Source organism: Aspergillus luchuensis, chromosome 1, assembly GCF_016861625.1.
Source record: "Aspergillus luchuensis IFO 4308 DNA, chromosome 1, nearly complete sequence".
Classification (NCBI taxonomy): Eukaryota; Fungi; Ascomycota; class Eurotiomycetes; order Eurotiales; family Aspergillaceae; genus Aspergillus; species Aspergillus luchuensis.
Window position 1 is genome coordinate 4,331,695 of NC_054849.1, and position 14,930 is coordinate 4,346,624.

At 49.8% G+C, this 14,930-nt stretch overlaps 5 protein-coding genes across 5 annotated transcripts; 2 read left to right on the top strand and 3 right to left on the bottom strand.

The window, feature by feature from the left end:
* Positions 1 to 467: 467 nt before the first annotated feature.
* AKAW2_11447S (glutathione S-transferase family protein) lies at positions 468 to 1,590 on the top strand (the record flags this gene model as incomplete). The annotated part of the gene is made up of 4 exons (XM_041683932.1): positions 468 to 605; positions 678 to 837; positions 906 to 1,169; positions 1,247 to 1,590. The coding sequence occupies 4 exons, from the start codon at positions 468 to 470 to the stop codon at positions 1,588 to 1,590; spliced, it is 906 nt and encodes a 301-aa protein (XP_041538167.1).
* A 531-nt stretch (positions 1,591 to 2,121) lies between these two features.
* On the bottom strand, positions 2,122 to 4,071 carry ENT3 (epsin-3, clathrin recruitment and traffic between the Golgi and endosome; the record flags this gene model as incomplete). Its single annotated transcript, XM_041683933.1, has 5 exons — positions 2,122 to 3,459; positions 3,525 to 3,606; positions 3,682 to 3,761; positions 3,863 to 3,894; positions 3,990 to 4,071. The coding sequence occupies 5 exons, from the start codon at positions 4,069 to 4,071 to the stop codon at positions 2,122 to 2,124; spliced, it is 1,614 nt and encodes a 537-aa protein (XP_041538168.1).
* Positions 4,072 to 4,723: 652 nt separating this feature from the next.
* Positions 4,724 to 10,239, bottom strand: AKAW2_11449A (putative Ras GTPase activating protein; the record flags this gene model as incomplete). Its single annotated transcript, XM_041683934.1, has 3 exons — positions 4,724 to 5,613; positions 5,673 to 5,951; positions 6,003 to 10,239. 3 exons carry the CDS (start codon positions 10,237 to 10,239, stop codon positions 4,724 to 4,726), a joined length of 5,406 nt encoding a protein of 1,801 aa, XP_041538169.1.
* Positions 10,240 to 11,673: 1,434 nt separating this feature from the next.
* AKAW2_11450S (DUF952 domain-containing protein) lies at positions 11,674 to 12,144 on the top strand (the record flags this gene model as incomplete). Its single annotated transcript, XM_041683936.1, has 2 exons — positions 11,674 to 11,958; positions 12,028 to 12,144. 2 exons carry the CDS (start codon positions 11,674 to 11,676, stop codon positions 12,142 to 12,144), a joined length of 402 nt encoding a protein of 133 aa, XP_041538170.1.
* Positions 12,145 to 12,346: 202 nt separating this feature from the next.
* AKAW2_11451A (oxidoreductase, short-chain dehydrogenase/reductase family) lies at positions 12,347 to 13,645 on the bottom strand (the record flags this gene model as incomplete). Its single annotated transcript, XM_041683937.1, has 7 exons — positions 12,347 to 12,384; positions 12,456 to 12,610; positions 12,668 to 12,811; positions 12,868 to 13,032; positions 13,091 to 13,291; positions 13,354 to 13,473; positions 13,575 to 13,645. 7 exons carry the CDS (start codon positions 13,643 to 13,645, stop codon positions 12,347 to 12,349), a joined length of 894 nt encoding a protein of 297 aa, XP_041538171.1.
* Positions 13,646 to 14,930: the final 1,285 nt, after the last annotated feature.

Consider the following 14,930-nt stretch of genomic DNA (forward strand, 5'->3'; position numbering starts at 1 on the left):
CGTCAATGCATTAGATTATGGTTGTAGGCTGGCTTGCTTGCTTTTCTGTGAAAACAAAAGCATTCCCTAGCATACAGCGTGTGATCGAAGTACTCATATACCTCCAACAGCGTTAGTTATGTTTATCCATCTATACATATGTGATTTATGAGCAATGTTTACAATCTCTAGTATTTATTATACATTTGACTTTCGTACCCTCTTTGGGGAGATATCTAGCAATGAGTAGTGTATATAGTATGACCACTGCCAACCTCATCTTATGACCACCAATTCATAAAGTTGAATGTACCGAAACAAACTACTATGACAGGGATGAATCTAAGCCGCGCTTCCTCTAGCTCAAAAACTAAGATCATCATCCTAGTAGCTGGTGCTTAAATTTCCAAGACAGACGTCAAGAGGCTTACTATCAGATCGATCCGGACATCCGTCGGACAAGGATTGGATGATGCCATCATCATGCTATGGTGAGATTGACATATAAATACTACTACTACTATCATCAACTGTCCACAATCACTCCAACAGACTCTACAAAACCGCCCACCACAATGACAAGCCCATTCACACCAACAACACCACCCAGAATCAAAAACACAAAGGTAACCCCAACCCCAACCCACCCTACAACCCTACTACTATCCCTCAATGCACCAAACTGAGAATAAAGATAGGGCCTCCACCTCCTAACAACCAGCACCCCCAACGGCAAAAAAGTCCAAATCCTCTTCGAAGAACTCTCCGCCAAATACGACTTACAATGGACCACAACCCTAATCGACCTCGACACGGACGAGCAGAAGCAGCCGTGGTTTCTGGCGCTGAATCCTAATGGTCAGTCTCTTCTTTTTCTTTTTAAGACTTACATATATATCCCTCCCACATTAAACAATAGATGGTAGGCAAAATCCCCCTCCTCATCGACAACAACCCCCACAACCCATCATCCCCAATAACAGTAATGGAATCCTCCGCTATACTCCTCTACCTCGTCGAAACATACGACCCAGACCACCACTTCCACTTCTCCTCCTCCTCCTCCACCTCCTCACCGGTATACAAATCCCAACTCCTCCAGTGGTTATTCTTCTGGTCTGCTTCTGGACAGCCCCAGCAGGCGGGGTTGAATCATTTCAAGAGGTTCGCGGGGGTGGTGGTGGATTCTTGTAAGTTATCCTGTCCGATTCCCCATTCTATAGGAGATATCATATATATGAGATGTGCTCATAATTCTGGGGTAAAGATGCCATTGAGAAATTCAAGACCGAGACGCTTCGGATTTACAACGTGCTGGAAATGCATCTATCTAATAGGTTGACTGGTGATGATGGTGGTGGTGAAGCGAGGGAGTATCTGGTGGGCGAGGGACGAGGGAAGTATAGTATTGCGGATATCAATGCGTATGCGTGGATAAGAGCGTGGAAGAGGATGACGATTAGTGAGGAGGAAATGGGTAGGTTTCCGCTGCTGAGGAGGTGGGTTGAGAGGATTGAGGAGAGGCCGGCGGTGAGGAGGGGGGTAGGGGAGGGGTATGATGAGGAGGTTCATCCTGAGTTGTTGCTTACTAGTAGTACTGGAAGGAGTTAAAGGTCTTAGTTAGATCTATGTTAGTATTCGAGGATATGAGAAGGTTTGTGGGGGGATTGCATAAGAGATAGTTGATGATTGGAATCTTACATATATCAAATTGATAAGTCAATTCTAATTAAATTGCATCCTGTAGAACTTTTCTGCTTTTCAATTGGAAAACAAATAGACCGAAGGGTATGTTCATAGGTAAGTAAACGTACCATACCATGTCATACCAGGGAAATAGGGGAGCGGAGCTATTATGCCACGGGAGAACGAGAATATATCTGGAGTAGTCACACGAAGAATCGGCTAGAGGCAATAGGTAGATAGCAGAATAGATGAAAGGAGAAAAAAGTGAGTTAGGGTAGGCCTGCTATTTTAGATCTTGCACGCAAGCAAATAAAATAAAAGAAGAAATATTCGTACTACGGTATACACACAGTCACTCGAACAGTGCCAAAAAGGAAAGAAAGAAAAAGAACATTCAGCTAAGCGGGGAAAAGAAGAAGACAATGATGTAAAGGTCGAGCTGAGATAGTCATTGACCTAGCCCAGTAGGTCGTCTAGGCCAGAGCTTCCCGTTGTCTTCGGCGCCCCGCTGCTGCTGCTCTGGTTGAATGCAGGACTGCCTGAAGCAGCGGGAGCGCCCCAGATGCCGGCGCTAGCCTTTTGCTTGGCCATGCTGGCTAGGTTAGGGCCCTTGTTTCCGCCCGTGTTGTTCTTCTGAATACCGGCGCTGGCGCTGGCGCTGGACCAGAGAGATCCAAAGACGTCACCGGATGCCTTGGGGGCAGCGGGCTTGTTGGCGGCAGAAGGGGTAGAGGGCGTGGTGGAAGTGAAAGAGGAGGTGGAAGGCATGTTGGGGCGGTGACCCATAGCAGGTTGTTGAGTCGTGTTGGAGAGAGTAGAAACAGAGGTGAAGTAGTTGGGAGTGGCCGCCTGGAAGCCACTAGGCTTGGGTTGCGCGGGTTTCTGGGACTGTGCCAGGGAGCTCTGGGAGAGTGTGGGAGACGCCATCGTGCTCGAGGTCGGGGTAGGGGTCATCGAGGTGAAGCCTACAATGCCGTTCAGGTTTGAGCCCTGGGTGGCCGAGACTGGCTTGGGGGCAGCGAACTGCGTGCTGGAGGTCGTGCTGACAGTGGAGGCCGGCGGGGGAATGGCAAACTGGGCTGACGATGCCGGCGCAGGCGCAGGCGTGGCGGATTGGAAATCGTCAAAGTCGTCGTCGTCAGCAGGCTGGGTGTCGAGGATATCTAGGCCATTGCCTGTGGCAGGCTTCTTGGAAGCGCTGACAGATGTCGTGACAGTCTCCTCCTCTCCAAAGTCGAACAAGTCTTGCTCGGGTTCCTTAGGAGCAGGAGCGGCCGGCTGTTTAGCCTGGCGAGTAGCACTAGCACGGGGAGGGCTGGGCCCGCGCCGGCGCGGGGGACTAGCATCGGCCTCATCATACTCGTCATATTCCTCGAAGCGATTGGAACGTCTCCCGGAGTCCCCGAAATCGCCTGTGTTGCCTCCGAATCCACCACCGTCACCGTAGACACCTCCACTGTACCCGCCAAATGAGAGGCTGTCACTGCCAAAGCCGCCATACCTGCCGGAGCTAGAGCTGGACATGCCACCGCCAATGTGCGAGCCACCCTCAAATCCACCAAACTTGTTGCGGTTGGCCCTGGCCTTCTTCCTCTCCGAGCGGATCAAGTCGACGTCACCGAGCAGCTTCACCAACTCCGATGACCTGTTGCGCACGTTGATACCCTGGTCTTTTCCGTTCTGGTCGATGTAGTGGAATTGGCGAAGCATCCGAATCAAGGACATGTGAGAGCGGGCATCGTCGACGACTCGTTCGGATCCGTTCTTGACAAGGAACTCTAGAAGTTGGAGCGCCTGTCGCGCATCGTAAGCCGTGGTCCACATGTGTCGCGGAGAGAATAGGAGAAAACAGGACTCACCTTGTAGATCTGTCGCCATTCCTCCGATGTCTTGTCTGTGAAGCGCTTGTAAATCATAGGCATGATCTCGTTGAGCAATTGACTGTATGTTGCGACACGTCATTAGTACTCCAGGGGAGTCCTTGCTAGGCCATGCGACGGGGGCGGAAACACTGACTAGCTATGGGTTCCACTGGCAATCTCATGCATAAGTGTGTTCGAAGCGCCCCAAGGTTCATTGTTTGTAGCTTCTCGGACCTGTCCAACGTGAGTGTTGTGCTTCAAGGGATACGACCACACGGGGTGCGGAGGCCCGGGGCTCGTGGCGGGACGGAACTGGCGGGATAGTAGGAACGGACCTTGGCCTCCATCTCGGTATAGTTCATGACCGCTATAAGAGTCAGTAAATCGCCTGCATCAAAGGAACAGAATCCGAGGCCATCCAAAATGACAGGAAAGCGTTCTGGGGTCACCGCGGGGACGTACCATTCTGGACCTTGCGGACTCCCGCCTTGAGATCATACAACGTCAGGTTGCTGACCTGTTCTTTGAGGTTGGAGAAATCCATGGCGCACACAGCACAGATGGAGAATCTAGCACAAAATCAATTGAAACCGTAACAGGAAAGACCTGCGGGAACAAGGACAGGAGGGCAAGCAGCAGTGGAGGAAGAGGCGGAAGTTGAGATGCCATCGCCTCCAGCTGGCATCGATCGCCGTTGGGCCCCAAGCCGTCACGTGGCGACCCCTGACCCGTCCATGGCTCGGCCTCCCTTCATTGAAACAACTTATTCACAGATGACACTCAATCATGACAGAATGATGATGGTTATTATTTTCTCTTACTACTGGCTACTATAAAGGCTCTCACTTAAAGGATACGTACACTTATGGTATTCATTCAATCATCGTCGAGGCAGGCTTAGGCCATACATACATAACATGCGGGCGGTTGCGCTCAAGCATCCAAAGACACCTTGCATAGCAGACCAGAGGGATACAGGAAAACATATTCAGTAGGTATAAGAGTTCGAAGGCTCATCTCCATCATGCCCACTCCAGGCATCGCTCCAGATGAGCTCTTTTTCATCGTCAACATGATAGCAAGAGGAAGGGATATCTCAAAGAAATGCAGACAACAAAAACATAAACAGAAGAAAACATCAACACATGAAACGTAATAGACGGAATAAGATCATGATCCAGCATCAAACCGCTCCATCACTCATTATAGAACTTTCTCATTATCAGGTGCAAGAAAAGATTGACGTTGACTCGTAAGTGCCCATCGAAGAAGTCCAGGAACTGCATGTTATTGAACTGGGCTTGTAGTAGGTCGTCCAACGGAACCTGCGCGTTGGCTCCCGGGATCATCATCGGTCCACTGCTTCCATCAATGGTGAAAACTCCGACTTCGTTACTCGAGATGGTAAGGTCGACCCGATCCCACTGTCGTTCAGTGTATCCCTTCCAGTGAACGAGAACACCCCGGTCCGCGAGATTGCGGGCCGAGTACTTGTAGGATCCAAACTTGAAGACCTTGCCGGACTTCTGTAGTTCTCGTTGGTGATCCCACTGCTTGGTGAAGGGCATAAGGAACCGCTTTTTTCCCTTCTTGTTCTGCAAGGTCACCATGGCCTGCTCGATGTAGTCGTTGTAAGTCTTGAGTTGTTGATCCAGCCAAATAGCTTGGTCGTTGAGGCGAGCAAGCGTCATCCGAGCACTGTCCAATTCCCGCTCTCGCTGGATTCTCCGGCGATGCTTTGTGCGGATATCGATGGCAATCGCATTCAGAAGATCCTGGTAGTAATTATCGCGCCGGATTTTACCGGTTTGCTCGAGTTGAAGAATGTTTTCCAGCGCCGTTTGCTTCAACTCCGTGTAACTCATAGAGGCAAGGTCTACCATGGTGGTGGCTTCCGAGTAAGGGCTCCGTCGTGTGTTGTTTGCACTCAACTCGTCACGAACCAGCGTCATCCATTTGGCTTCGTCCTCTTCGGTGGGTGGTTTAACCATGATGTCCATCAGATTGGCGCCTGTTTGGACGCGAATAATGTAGAGGATGCATCTCTTGGTTTCCATAAACAAAGCCTTCACATCCGCTTCTGGGTCTAATTCGAAATGTCAGTCTCCAGGCTTATTTGTGAGTGGTGAAAGTGCTCGGGCTTACCTTCAACTTGTGCCAGCTTGGGGTTCAATGTGAGATTGATCTCAGAGGAGTTGACGCTCATTAGCTCACTCTCGTTGGACTTGACGTTACCCAGGTCGCGAATGACCTCCTTCAGGATATCATCCGGGTTCTGGCAGATGTAATGGATTTCGCTGGCGATAAGCTGATGGATAGAGAAGATATCAGACATTTTGATATACAAAGTAGGCTTTGTCTTAGCATAAAGGTCGTTGAATTCGTCGATGTCGAAATAGCTTTCAGCGTCCTGAACGGAGACCACTACGAAAAGGTCAGCATCATCCCAAAGATTATAAGTTATGAAATACTCACTGTCACCCCAGATCTGACCAAGCCGCTGGATAGAATCTCCGATATAGCTATTTAGCGGCTGGAGATAGACATTCTCTGCGCCGAAAAGTCGACCGGATGCTACCTGCGCGATCACCTTCGAGATCTCTGAAAGATTGCGCTTTTGCTCCTGGGTCAAGCCACGGTCTATCACACCATACTTCTCGGGCTCGACCATTGCAGGCTGGAAGTAGTTTCTCCACACCCAATGGCCCGCTGTCTGGAGGATGAAGCCGGGGTTCTCCTTGGGGAATCGAGCGAGAAGGCTCTCGTACATCTGTTTCGCGATGTACCGAATACCAAAGGGCATCCTGTACAGTAATTCCTCAAAAGCAGAAAAGAATTGGTCAGCAATGTCGCGGAGGTCTTGAAGATGCTGAATGAACGTCGCTCTCGTTTCTGGATCTCTGATTGCCTCTTCTCTTGGGATGTCCAGTCGGCGTCGGCTCCGCTTGCCGGTCCGGAGCTCTTCGTTGTTGATGGCCGAGCGATAAATCTGTATGGGATCGCTCTCCAAGTCCAACTCTGGGTTCTCAACCACATTCTCCCTCACAACAGTTCCAAGAATATCACGCATAAACTTTCGATCCCGTGGGGACTTGATGTAGGATGCGAAAAGTTTACTCCAGAAAGAATTGCACCGCAGATATTCATGGAGCGAGTCGAAGCTTTCGATTTCTTCCCTGGCGGAACGTGCAAGAAGCTTGATGAGGTAGTACTCTTCACGTCTCTTCTGCGAGTATCCAAAGAGACCCATCATCAGATGCCTTATCCGATCATACTCCTTCTCGGGCGTGTTGAGCTCACGCAGGCGTCGGAACAACCGCGCCAAATATTGCGACTGGGTTTGAAGAAGGAAGAACAAAACCTGGTACTGCTCTAGCTTTCTTCTAGATGTCTTATTCAGAGCTTTCAGGTCAAAAGGATCCTTGGAAGAAATCTCCCGGTTTGGAAGAAGGCTTCCAACGTGGCCACCAAAATGCTTCTGGTGTTTTACGACTTCATCAAGCGTGATCTTGTTCCTGACCAGGAGCGCAATCTTGATATCGAGCTGGCCGATGTATTGCTCTGCCAGTTCGTTTTGTCGGACCTGTTGGACAACCAGTTTCCGTGTTCGCTCAAACTCAATTTCCTCGTCGAAATCAAACTCGCTATCATTCAACAGGTGCACAAAGCCCTTGACAGTTCCTACAGGCGGGTTCTTTCCACTTGTGAGGCTCTTGTAGGCTTGACCCTGAATTCGACCGCGGATGTAGCTTTGCGCCTTAATCACCTTATCCATGTTTTCACGGTAATGGCGGCGTTTCTCTTCGAATCTGGAACGAACAAGATGTCCACGGATGTGTGACTGAAGGTCCATAACGACGTCTTCGGCAGCTGCCAGATCTGCAAGAGTCTGGCCAACGTCAACCCGAACAAGCATGGCTCTTATCTGTGCTTGGAATTGGCTAATTTCATACTCGCAGTCATCGAGCTCCTCCAAGATGCCGCCCACGTCGATGCGGAGAATTGCGGCGCGGATAAGAGCTTGAAGATTGGTTATGACCGGTGCTTCCTGCTGTAGAGCTTGCGCATCTGCTTCGAGCCTTCTCCTGAGTATGACTGCCCGAGCCATAGACTGCAGGGTCAAGATGGACGTCTCCTCTTCCTCGAGAGACTCGCGTTGAGAGTTCAGGAAGGATCGTACAGCATTTGCTCGGGAGATGCTTTGGATGTCGATGACGGATGGCACATGCTCGCTTAGATCTTGTCGAAGACGGTCAAGCTCGGCTCGAAGAGCGTTACCGCGAACAATTGACTGGAGAGAGGCGCACTCATTTGCTGTCTTTGCGAGCGCTTCTGCTTGCTGCGATAGGAATTTTCTGGCTGCAAGGGCCCGCGCGCCTGCTTGAACAAAGGTAATTGAAGGTACTTCCTGCAAGAGCAACGATTTTGTCTCTTCGATACCTTTCCGGGTCAGCATTCCTCGAATGATTCCTTGCAGAGACGTGCTGCTTGCTGTCGTCGCATTCATGGCCTCGTTCTGTGTGCTCATCTGCTGACGGACAGAGGCACCCCGGATCAAAGCTTGAAGCACTGTCACATCTTCCTCTCTCGCTCGTGTTGCTTCATATTGTTCTGCAAGCCGATTGCGCTGAAGGACACCACGGATTTGGGCCTGGAGCTCGACCACGTCAGGTTCCACAGACTGCACTGCATCGTACTGCTTTGCCAGCTGACTGCGTTGAAGCGCACCCCGGATAAGGGCTTGGAGCTCAGTTACGTCTGTCTCAGCCGAGTGAGTTTCTTCATATTGCGCTGCGAGTTGCTTGCGCTGCAGAGCACCCCGGATAGCAGCCTGCAGCAGTTGAACATCCTCCTCCGCACCTCTTGTGCCCTCGTAAAGATCGTACACTTTCTGTCGTTGCAATGCGCCTCGTAGTGCTGCCTGAATCAATTTGATGCCCGATTCCTCTTTACGCATACAACTTCGAACACGGTCCACTTGAGCCCTTGCCTTGGCTCCCCGGATCAGGGTCTGCAGCCGCAGTACATCAATTTCCTGGGCCTGGTAATTTTCCTTATCACCTCTCTGCCGCTGTCGGACCAGAAAAGCTCGGCAGATCGCTTGTAATTGAACAGCGAATTTTCGCATATCCATTCGGTATTGAACAATTTGTCGAGCCCAGTCTCCGCGTATCCTGGACTGCAGTTCTACCAAAAACGGTTCGAAATCCCATAGATCGTTCATCAAGTTGCCAAGCTTCAGTCGCAGCATCGCTCCTTTAAGCTGAGCTTGGAAATCAACGATCGAGGCTTCGCTTTCAAGTAATTCACGGTGAATGCGATCTTCCTCGGATTCCGGCTCAGGCTCCGGTTCTGGCTCTGGTTCCGCTCCAAAGTTGGCAGCCATCCCTGAGAAACTAGGCATGCTGACGCCCGCCTTGTCGAGGCCTTTTTGTGTTTGCTCGAGTTCATGATGTTCGAACTCCAGTTGGCCCACCAAATTACCCATCCGGAAATCGACGAGGCCTTTCTTGAACATCAGCCATGACAAGGCGTGGACGCAGTGAATGACCTTCGGGAGGTTTTTCTTTTCGTAAAGATCAATAAGCTCGAACCGGAACAGCTCTGGCAACTCGACTTCATCTAAGAACCGGAAAAACAGTGCGATGTTGTCAGAGTGACGGTACTGAAGTCGCGGGTGTCTGAAGATTCGAAAGGTTCGGTTTGGGTACATAGCTTGTACCACCTCAGCCAGCGTTACTCCGTCACGCAGGCCTTCTTCCAGCTGAACAATTGGCGGGATCTGTTTCTGAATAACTTCTTCGATCCATTCCTTTGCTTCTCCGATATGGCAAAGATACTCGTAAGCCTGGAGGAACTGACGCTGCTTGTCCATCCAGCTCCCAGCCGTCCATGCTGATGCTGCCGGTTTCTTTCGTGCTATGGGGCTATTGTTTCCGGTCACTGTATCAGCGCGCTTTAGGCGTCGTCGTCCCTGTAATCCCACCACAGATGCCCCATAACTGTCAAGCGCAAATTCTTCGGTCTCACCCGATTTCGCAAACTTTGAGAGGGTCCGCAGGTGGCCGGTTGACGATTTTTGGAACGTCTCTAGCTCGGGGGCCGACAAGGTATGGGTGAACGGCGGTGGGTTGGACAAACTATGTGCATGGTGCGCTTTGACTTGTGACTTGGCATGAGGTGAGACAGCATGCGGCGAACCGGTTTTCGTGGGGCTTTGATCGATGTATGAGGGCTTCTCCTTTAATGTGTCAACATCCTGAGGCTGCGCAGGACGTGATTCGGGGGTCTGTGGGCGATTTTCCTTCCAGTATTGAGGATTGTCGACAGTCTGGCTTCGAGAATGACGAAATGCTGCTTGCTTGGCAGCTACAGGAGACGAGTTGGGGGCTTGGGAAAGTGGTCGCAATGAGCGGCGGATGTTCTCATAGGTCGCGCCCGCATTGGCCCAGCTTTTCCCCTCGGAAGCGCCTCCAGCCATTGCTTCGGAGATTGGTGTGTTTACCTCACTCTTGCCCCGTCTATGGCCGGGTAGGGACCCAGATGACGCGGTGGAGGAGACGGTGCTCGTGCGACTGGGAGCAAATGAACTTGATGAGACGGTGTATATCGACGAGCTCGTGGAAGCGGTTGATCCATGGCGCAGTGGATTGGATGTTTGGTCTGGCAAATCCGTCTGTGTGCGTCGGGACGATGCTAAATTGCTTGACATCACGGGTGCCGATTTGAGAGAAAGAATGCGATAACCAATGGAGATGGAAGAGACTCTACTTCAATTGGCCGCATACCTGCCTCCCGGACCGAAGCAGCAAACCGACCAGAGTCGTGCGGTTGCGTGGGATATCACTGGGATGGAATGTTCATCCAAGGGAGAGGCGGCATAACCCTGTGGTAACGGAAAGAATTGGGCCGGGAAGAATCGGTTGATGTAGAAACGGCAGGGCTTGTGCCTGAAATGGCCTGATAAGGCAAGGATCAGAAATGGGAGAGATAAGACAAGACGGGCACGAGGAACACCGAGATTGTCGGAAGAGTCGAGTGAATTGAGGGATCGCAACCGGCGGGCAGGTTTTCGATAGCCCGAATTGCGTGCAGATGGATTGAAACTTGAACACAGAAGACGATGGATGCTGCAGCAACAGAAATAAACAAGAGAGGGAGAGTGAAAGAGGGCCGTCAGCGCTAAAGCGGGGGGTTCAGCTACCAAGTAAGTCGGAGGCAGGAACGATCCCCAGCCCCCCAGCAAGGGCAAAAACAAATCTCCCGATTTGGTATGGCGTGCACGGGCATGTGACTGTTACTCTCCGATACCTGGTCCAGTGACGTCGATCCCTATCTCAGCCACAGATCTCTGTGGCTTGAGTTCTGTGGTTACTAGCTTGAATGTGTCTGATCGATGGAAATAGGAGACAGACAAGTTCCTCGTTGCACAAACATATTGCAGAGAACATATTATTACTCCCGCTGAGTTAGTACATAGAAGATGTCGCAAGTCCACGGAACTAGTACTCTGGAGGCTGCATGTACACCTGAAGACAGTTTGATCTTGTGAAGATTATGTGCGCCCAAGATCTGCCTTAATTCTTCGTCAATCTATTCCATGTATGAAGTAGTATGATATGAAGTTATCCATATGAATTGTCAAATGATTCTACTTAGTATCAGACGTGGCCGAACCCCTCAGTCCCGCTAGTACTAACGTTAATATATAATGACCAACATATAGTCCGTCGTACTACTACTACTATCTTATCGGAAACACATGCGGGGACGTGGTCAAAACACCAGGATCAAATAAATGATTTTTTACTCCTTCAGTAAATTTGCAGCCGATGACAAACCATCTACATAATAACCCACGAATCATTGAACAAAAGTAGCCACATTCCGTGTGGTTGAAGAAAGCTCGGATACTACACACCCCGGTCACGGGAATCTTGGAGGACAAAGAGTCCGACGCGATCGACGAACAACTCATGGAGGGGTCAAGGATGACCAGTCCCACCATCCACTTACTAGCGTCGATATATCGCCTACCTATATGACTAGGATACAGACCTACAACACAATCAATCACCACTAAATCCTCTATAACTCCTTCTACGAGTCCCAACAGGAATTTACATCATTGGGAAAAAAGAGGAAAATGGCAGACGCCGAGCCCCTCTACGTCTACAAGCTGATTCCGTCGACGTCTCCGGTACGGGAACCTCTCCCCGATCGGCTGCCGGTTAGCGAGCTGGATGAGAAATCGGGCTTCGTACACCTCTCTACAGCATTCCAAGTACCGAATACCCTCAAGATGTTCTTTAAAGACGAGCCGCTGGTCTACGTGCTCCGGATTCCCTATGAGGGCATAGCCGGCCAGGTCCGGTGGGAGAATCCTGACGGGACAGTCTGCGGACCGCGACCGAAAGAGGGCTTGTTCCCGGTATGTTGTCTCAGCCCCATGTATGGTTACAAAAAAGAGGATTTAGAACTAATCGGAAACTCTGGATAGCATCTGTACAATGATCTCAAGTTGGGCAAGGACGAGGTAGAGACTATTGCTATCTGGAAGAATGATGAGGGCTGGGATAAAGCCCTCCTGCAGGCGAAGCCATGGCTGTTGTATTGATCGCATTACAAATTACTCAACTCCTATGAACTATCATACATGTACATATTTTCACATCAAATGGTTTAGAGGCACGGGGACGCCCTGGAGCTCACTTTAGCACTGTAACGATTGCCGAGCTGCATTCGTTCATGGAGCTTGACACTGTACTTTTTCCCTTGTGTAGCTTCATAGACAATTCGTCCTCGGCTTCAAGCTTTTTTTAATCCCCTAGAGGATAGCAGTGCAAAACCTGGCCATCTTTTTCAGAGTCAGAAAACGTCAGAGGTTGGTTGGCAGCCTTTGTCGCCAGGGGGCGAAGATTTACTCACAGAACAGTGCAGCATCTGCACTAGCCAGGAAAATGAAGCTTGTTGCGACTTCGCTTGGTTGGCCAGGTCGACCGATGGAAGATTCGGCGCCGAAGTTCTCCATCTGCTCGGGCGCTCGAGTATCGACCTGAATAGGAGTATAAACCGGACCAGGACTACCGAATTAACAGTGAGCATTTGGTTTAACAGTCAACACGGACACTCGAACTTACGCCACTGCATTAACGCGGATACCCTTCGTCTTCAGCTGTGCCGCCAATGATCTTGTAAAGCTAACAATAGCACCTTTAGTCGCACTATAGTCAATCATACCGCTTGTACCTCGGAATGCCACGGTGGATGTGGTATTGATAATGCTGCAGATTAAATTAGCCGTAAGCAGCTTGTTCCAATGGAAAATGGAGAAACTGACGAGTCACCCCTGGATAGATGTGGAAGGGCAAATTTCGTGATAGCGAACATCTGAATGATGTTGCTCTCGAAGGTGCTGGTAACATTGTCGAGATCTATTTGCGCGAAATCCTTGCACATGAACTGCTTGGAGGCGTTGTTGACGAGAATGTTCAGTTTTTTATACCTGGGCTTAGTATGAGATAGAGCTTCGTAAGTAGACTGATCATAATACGGCCACGCACGTGTTCATGTGCTCTTCAACAGCTTTGCGACACGTTTCGCGACTTCTCAAATCTCCGCTGAAGAGGTGGCATGATTTGCCCTCGGCCTCAACCATCTTCTTGGTATCCTGAGCATCCTCTTCTTCTTCGGGTAGGTAGACAATGGTGACGTCGGCCCCTTCGCGGGCCATCAAGACCGCGACCGATCGGCCAATTCCGGAACTACGAGGACGTGAGCTTTTTGATTTTGGCCTTCCTATATCATGCCAGTATAGGAGACATACTCGCCGCCAGTGATGAGAGCTTTCTTGTCCTTCAATTTTCCAGAACCGACATACTCCACGAAAGTGCCGCTGGATTCCAGCTTGGTCGGTTCACTTGCTGGTGCCATTTTCTTCTCTAACCTGAGATTGTCTTTTAGCTTCGCTGGCTTCTTCTAAGAATACTCATATAGACGGAAAGCTAATTGAAGTAACGAGGAGAAAGACCGCGAAGGGGAGCTTACCCTGGCGTATTCTGGGATTGAGCTGCCTGTGGCGGCTGGAAAACGCCTTCTTTTCCCATTGCGGATGCCATTGTGACTATGAGTTGTGCGATATGATTGCTATGAGAAGTTAATGTTCAAACAGTAAGAAATCCATGGCTTTGGCGCTACCTATATAGGTTGGGCGGCTTTCTTTGCCTTCTGTCACCCTGGCGTCATAGTTGTACTACGTAACCAAGTCCGCGAACCACATCTCCGCATATCACCTCTCGATCTATATCGTAGCACACCAAAGACTTCGCCAAATCGATTCAATTGAAAACTAAAATGTCTTTAGTATATTGCTAAAGCAGTATTTATCATCTCTACTTTCAAGTACTATTTCAAGCTTATACTCGCCGCCTGGCCGGGCTAGTGCTACAGTTCAGAGACCATGCTCAATTAGATAGCAGTGAGTAGACTGATAAGCCTTCACGTCGCATAAAGTTTAATGAAGCCTAATTTAACAGGGAATGCTAATGCCAACAGAGGATTGATTCGACGCAGCAGCAAATACCGATCAGCCACATGGAGAGCCGTAGGTGTAACCTTCTAACTCAAGTCATATGAAACAGTCACACTGCGCCCTGCAACAACCTCAGAATTATCAGGTGGAAAAATGACATAGCCGTAACACTCCCCGAAACACAAGTCAGTACTATCATTGGGACCGCCTGGCTATACACATCTGTAATTAGTCTTTGCTTCTCAATTGAACGTCATCTGCCCTCCAGTATATGTGTTCCGTCTCTAGGGCTCCATGGGCCCGCGGAGGAAACCACAAGGAGCAAGGGACAAGTTTAAGATCGTTATTAGAATTCAAGAATAGATAAGCCATTACTCCCCACCTACCGACTCATTATCTAAGTACACTTGCTACACCTTAACATGCCTTGACCAGTGCACCTAGATGTTGATTCATACAGGAATCCGGGGTGCTTGGACTACACTGCGGGGAGAGAACTAGACTGGTCCGAGCATATAGCGTCTGCAGTACCACACGAACCAATAGGTTACTGTTGAGAATTGCAATGGTATCTGAACCAAAAGCGTCGCCAATGCAATCATCCAGTTAGATTCAACAACTTCCCCAGCAAGCTCAATGTATCGTTACATGCATTCAAGACAAGACCGTGGGCATCTTATTTATCTTATCAACGAGACTAGTAGCCACTAACCCCATCTTGGCGTATGCGCGAAGTGGGAAATAGAGAAAATACGGATTTGATAGAGGAGGGCTTCATATGGAATTTATCGTGAAAAGCAACCCCTCACATGACTACTATGTAGTCAGTAACAGTACTGCTAAGTATCCAAGTCATTGCAATTGCCGCAAGC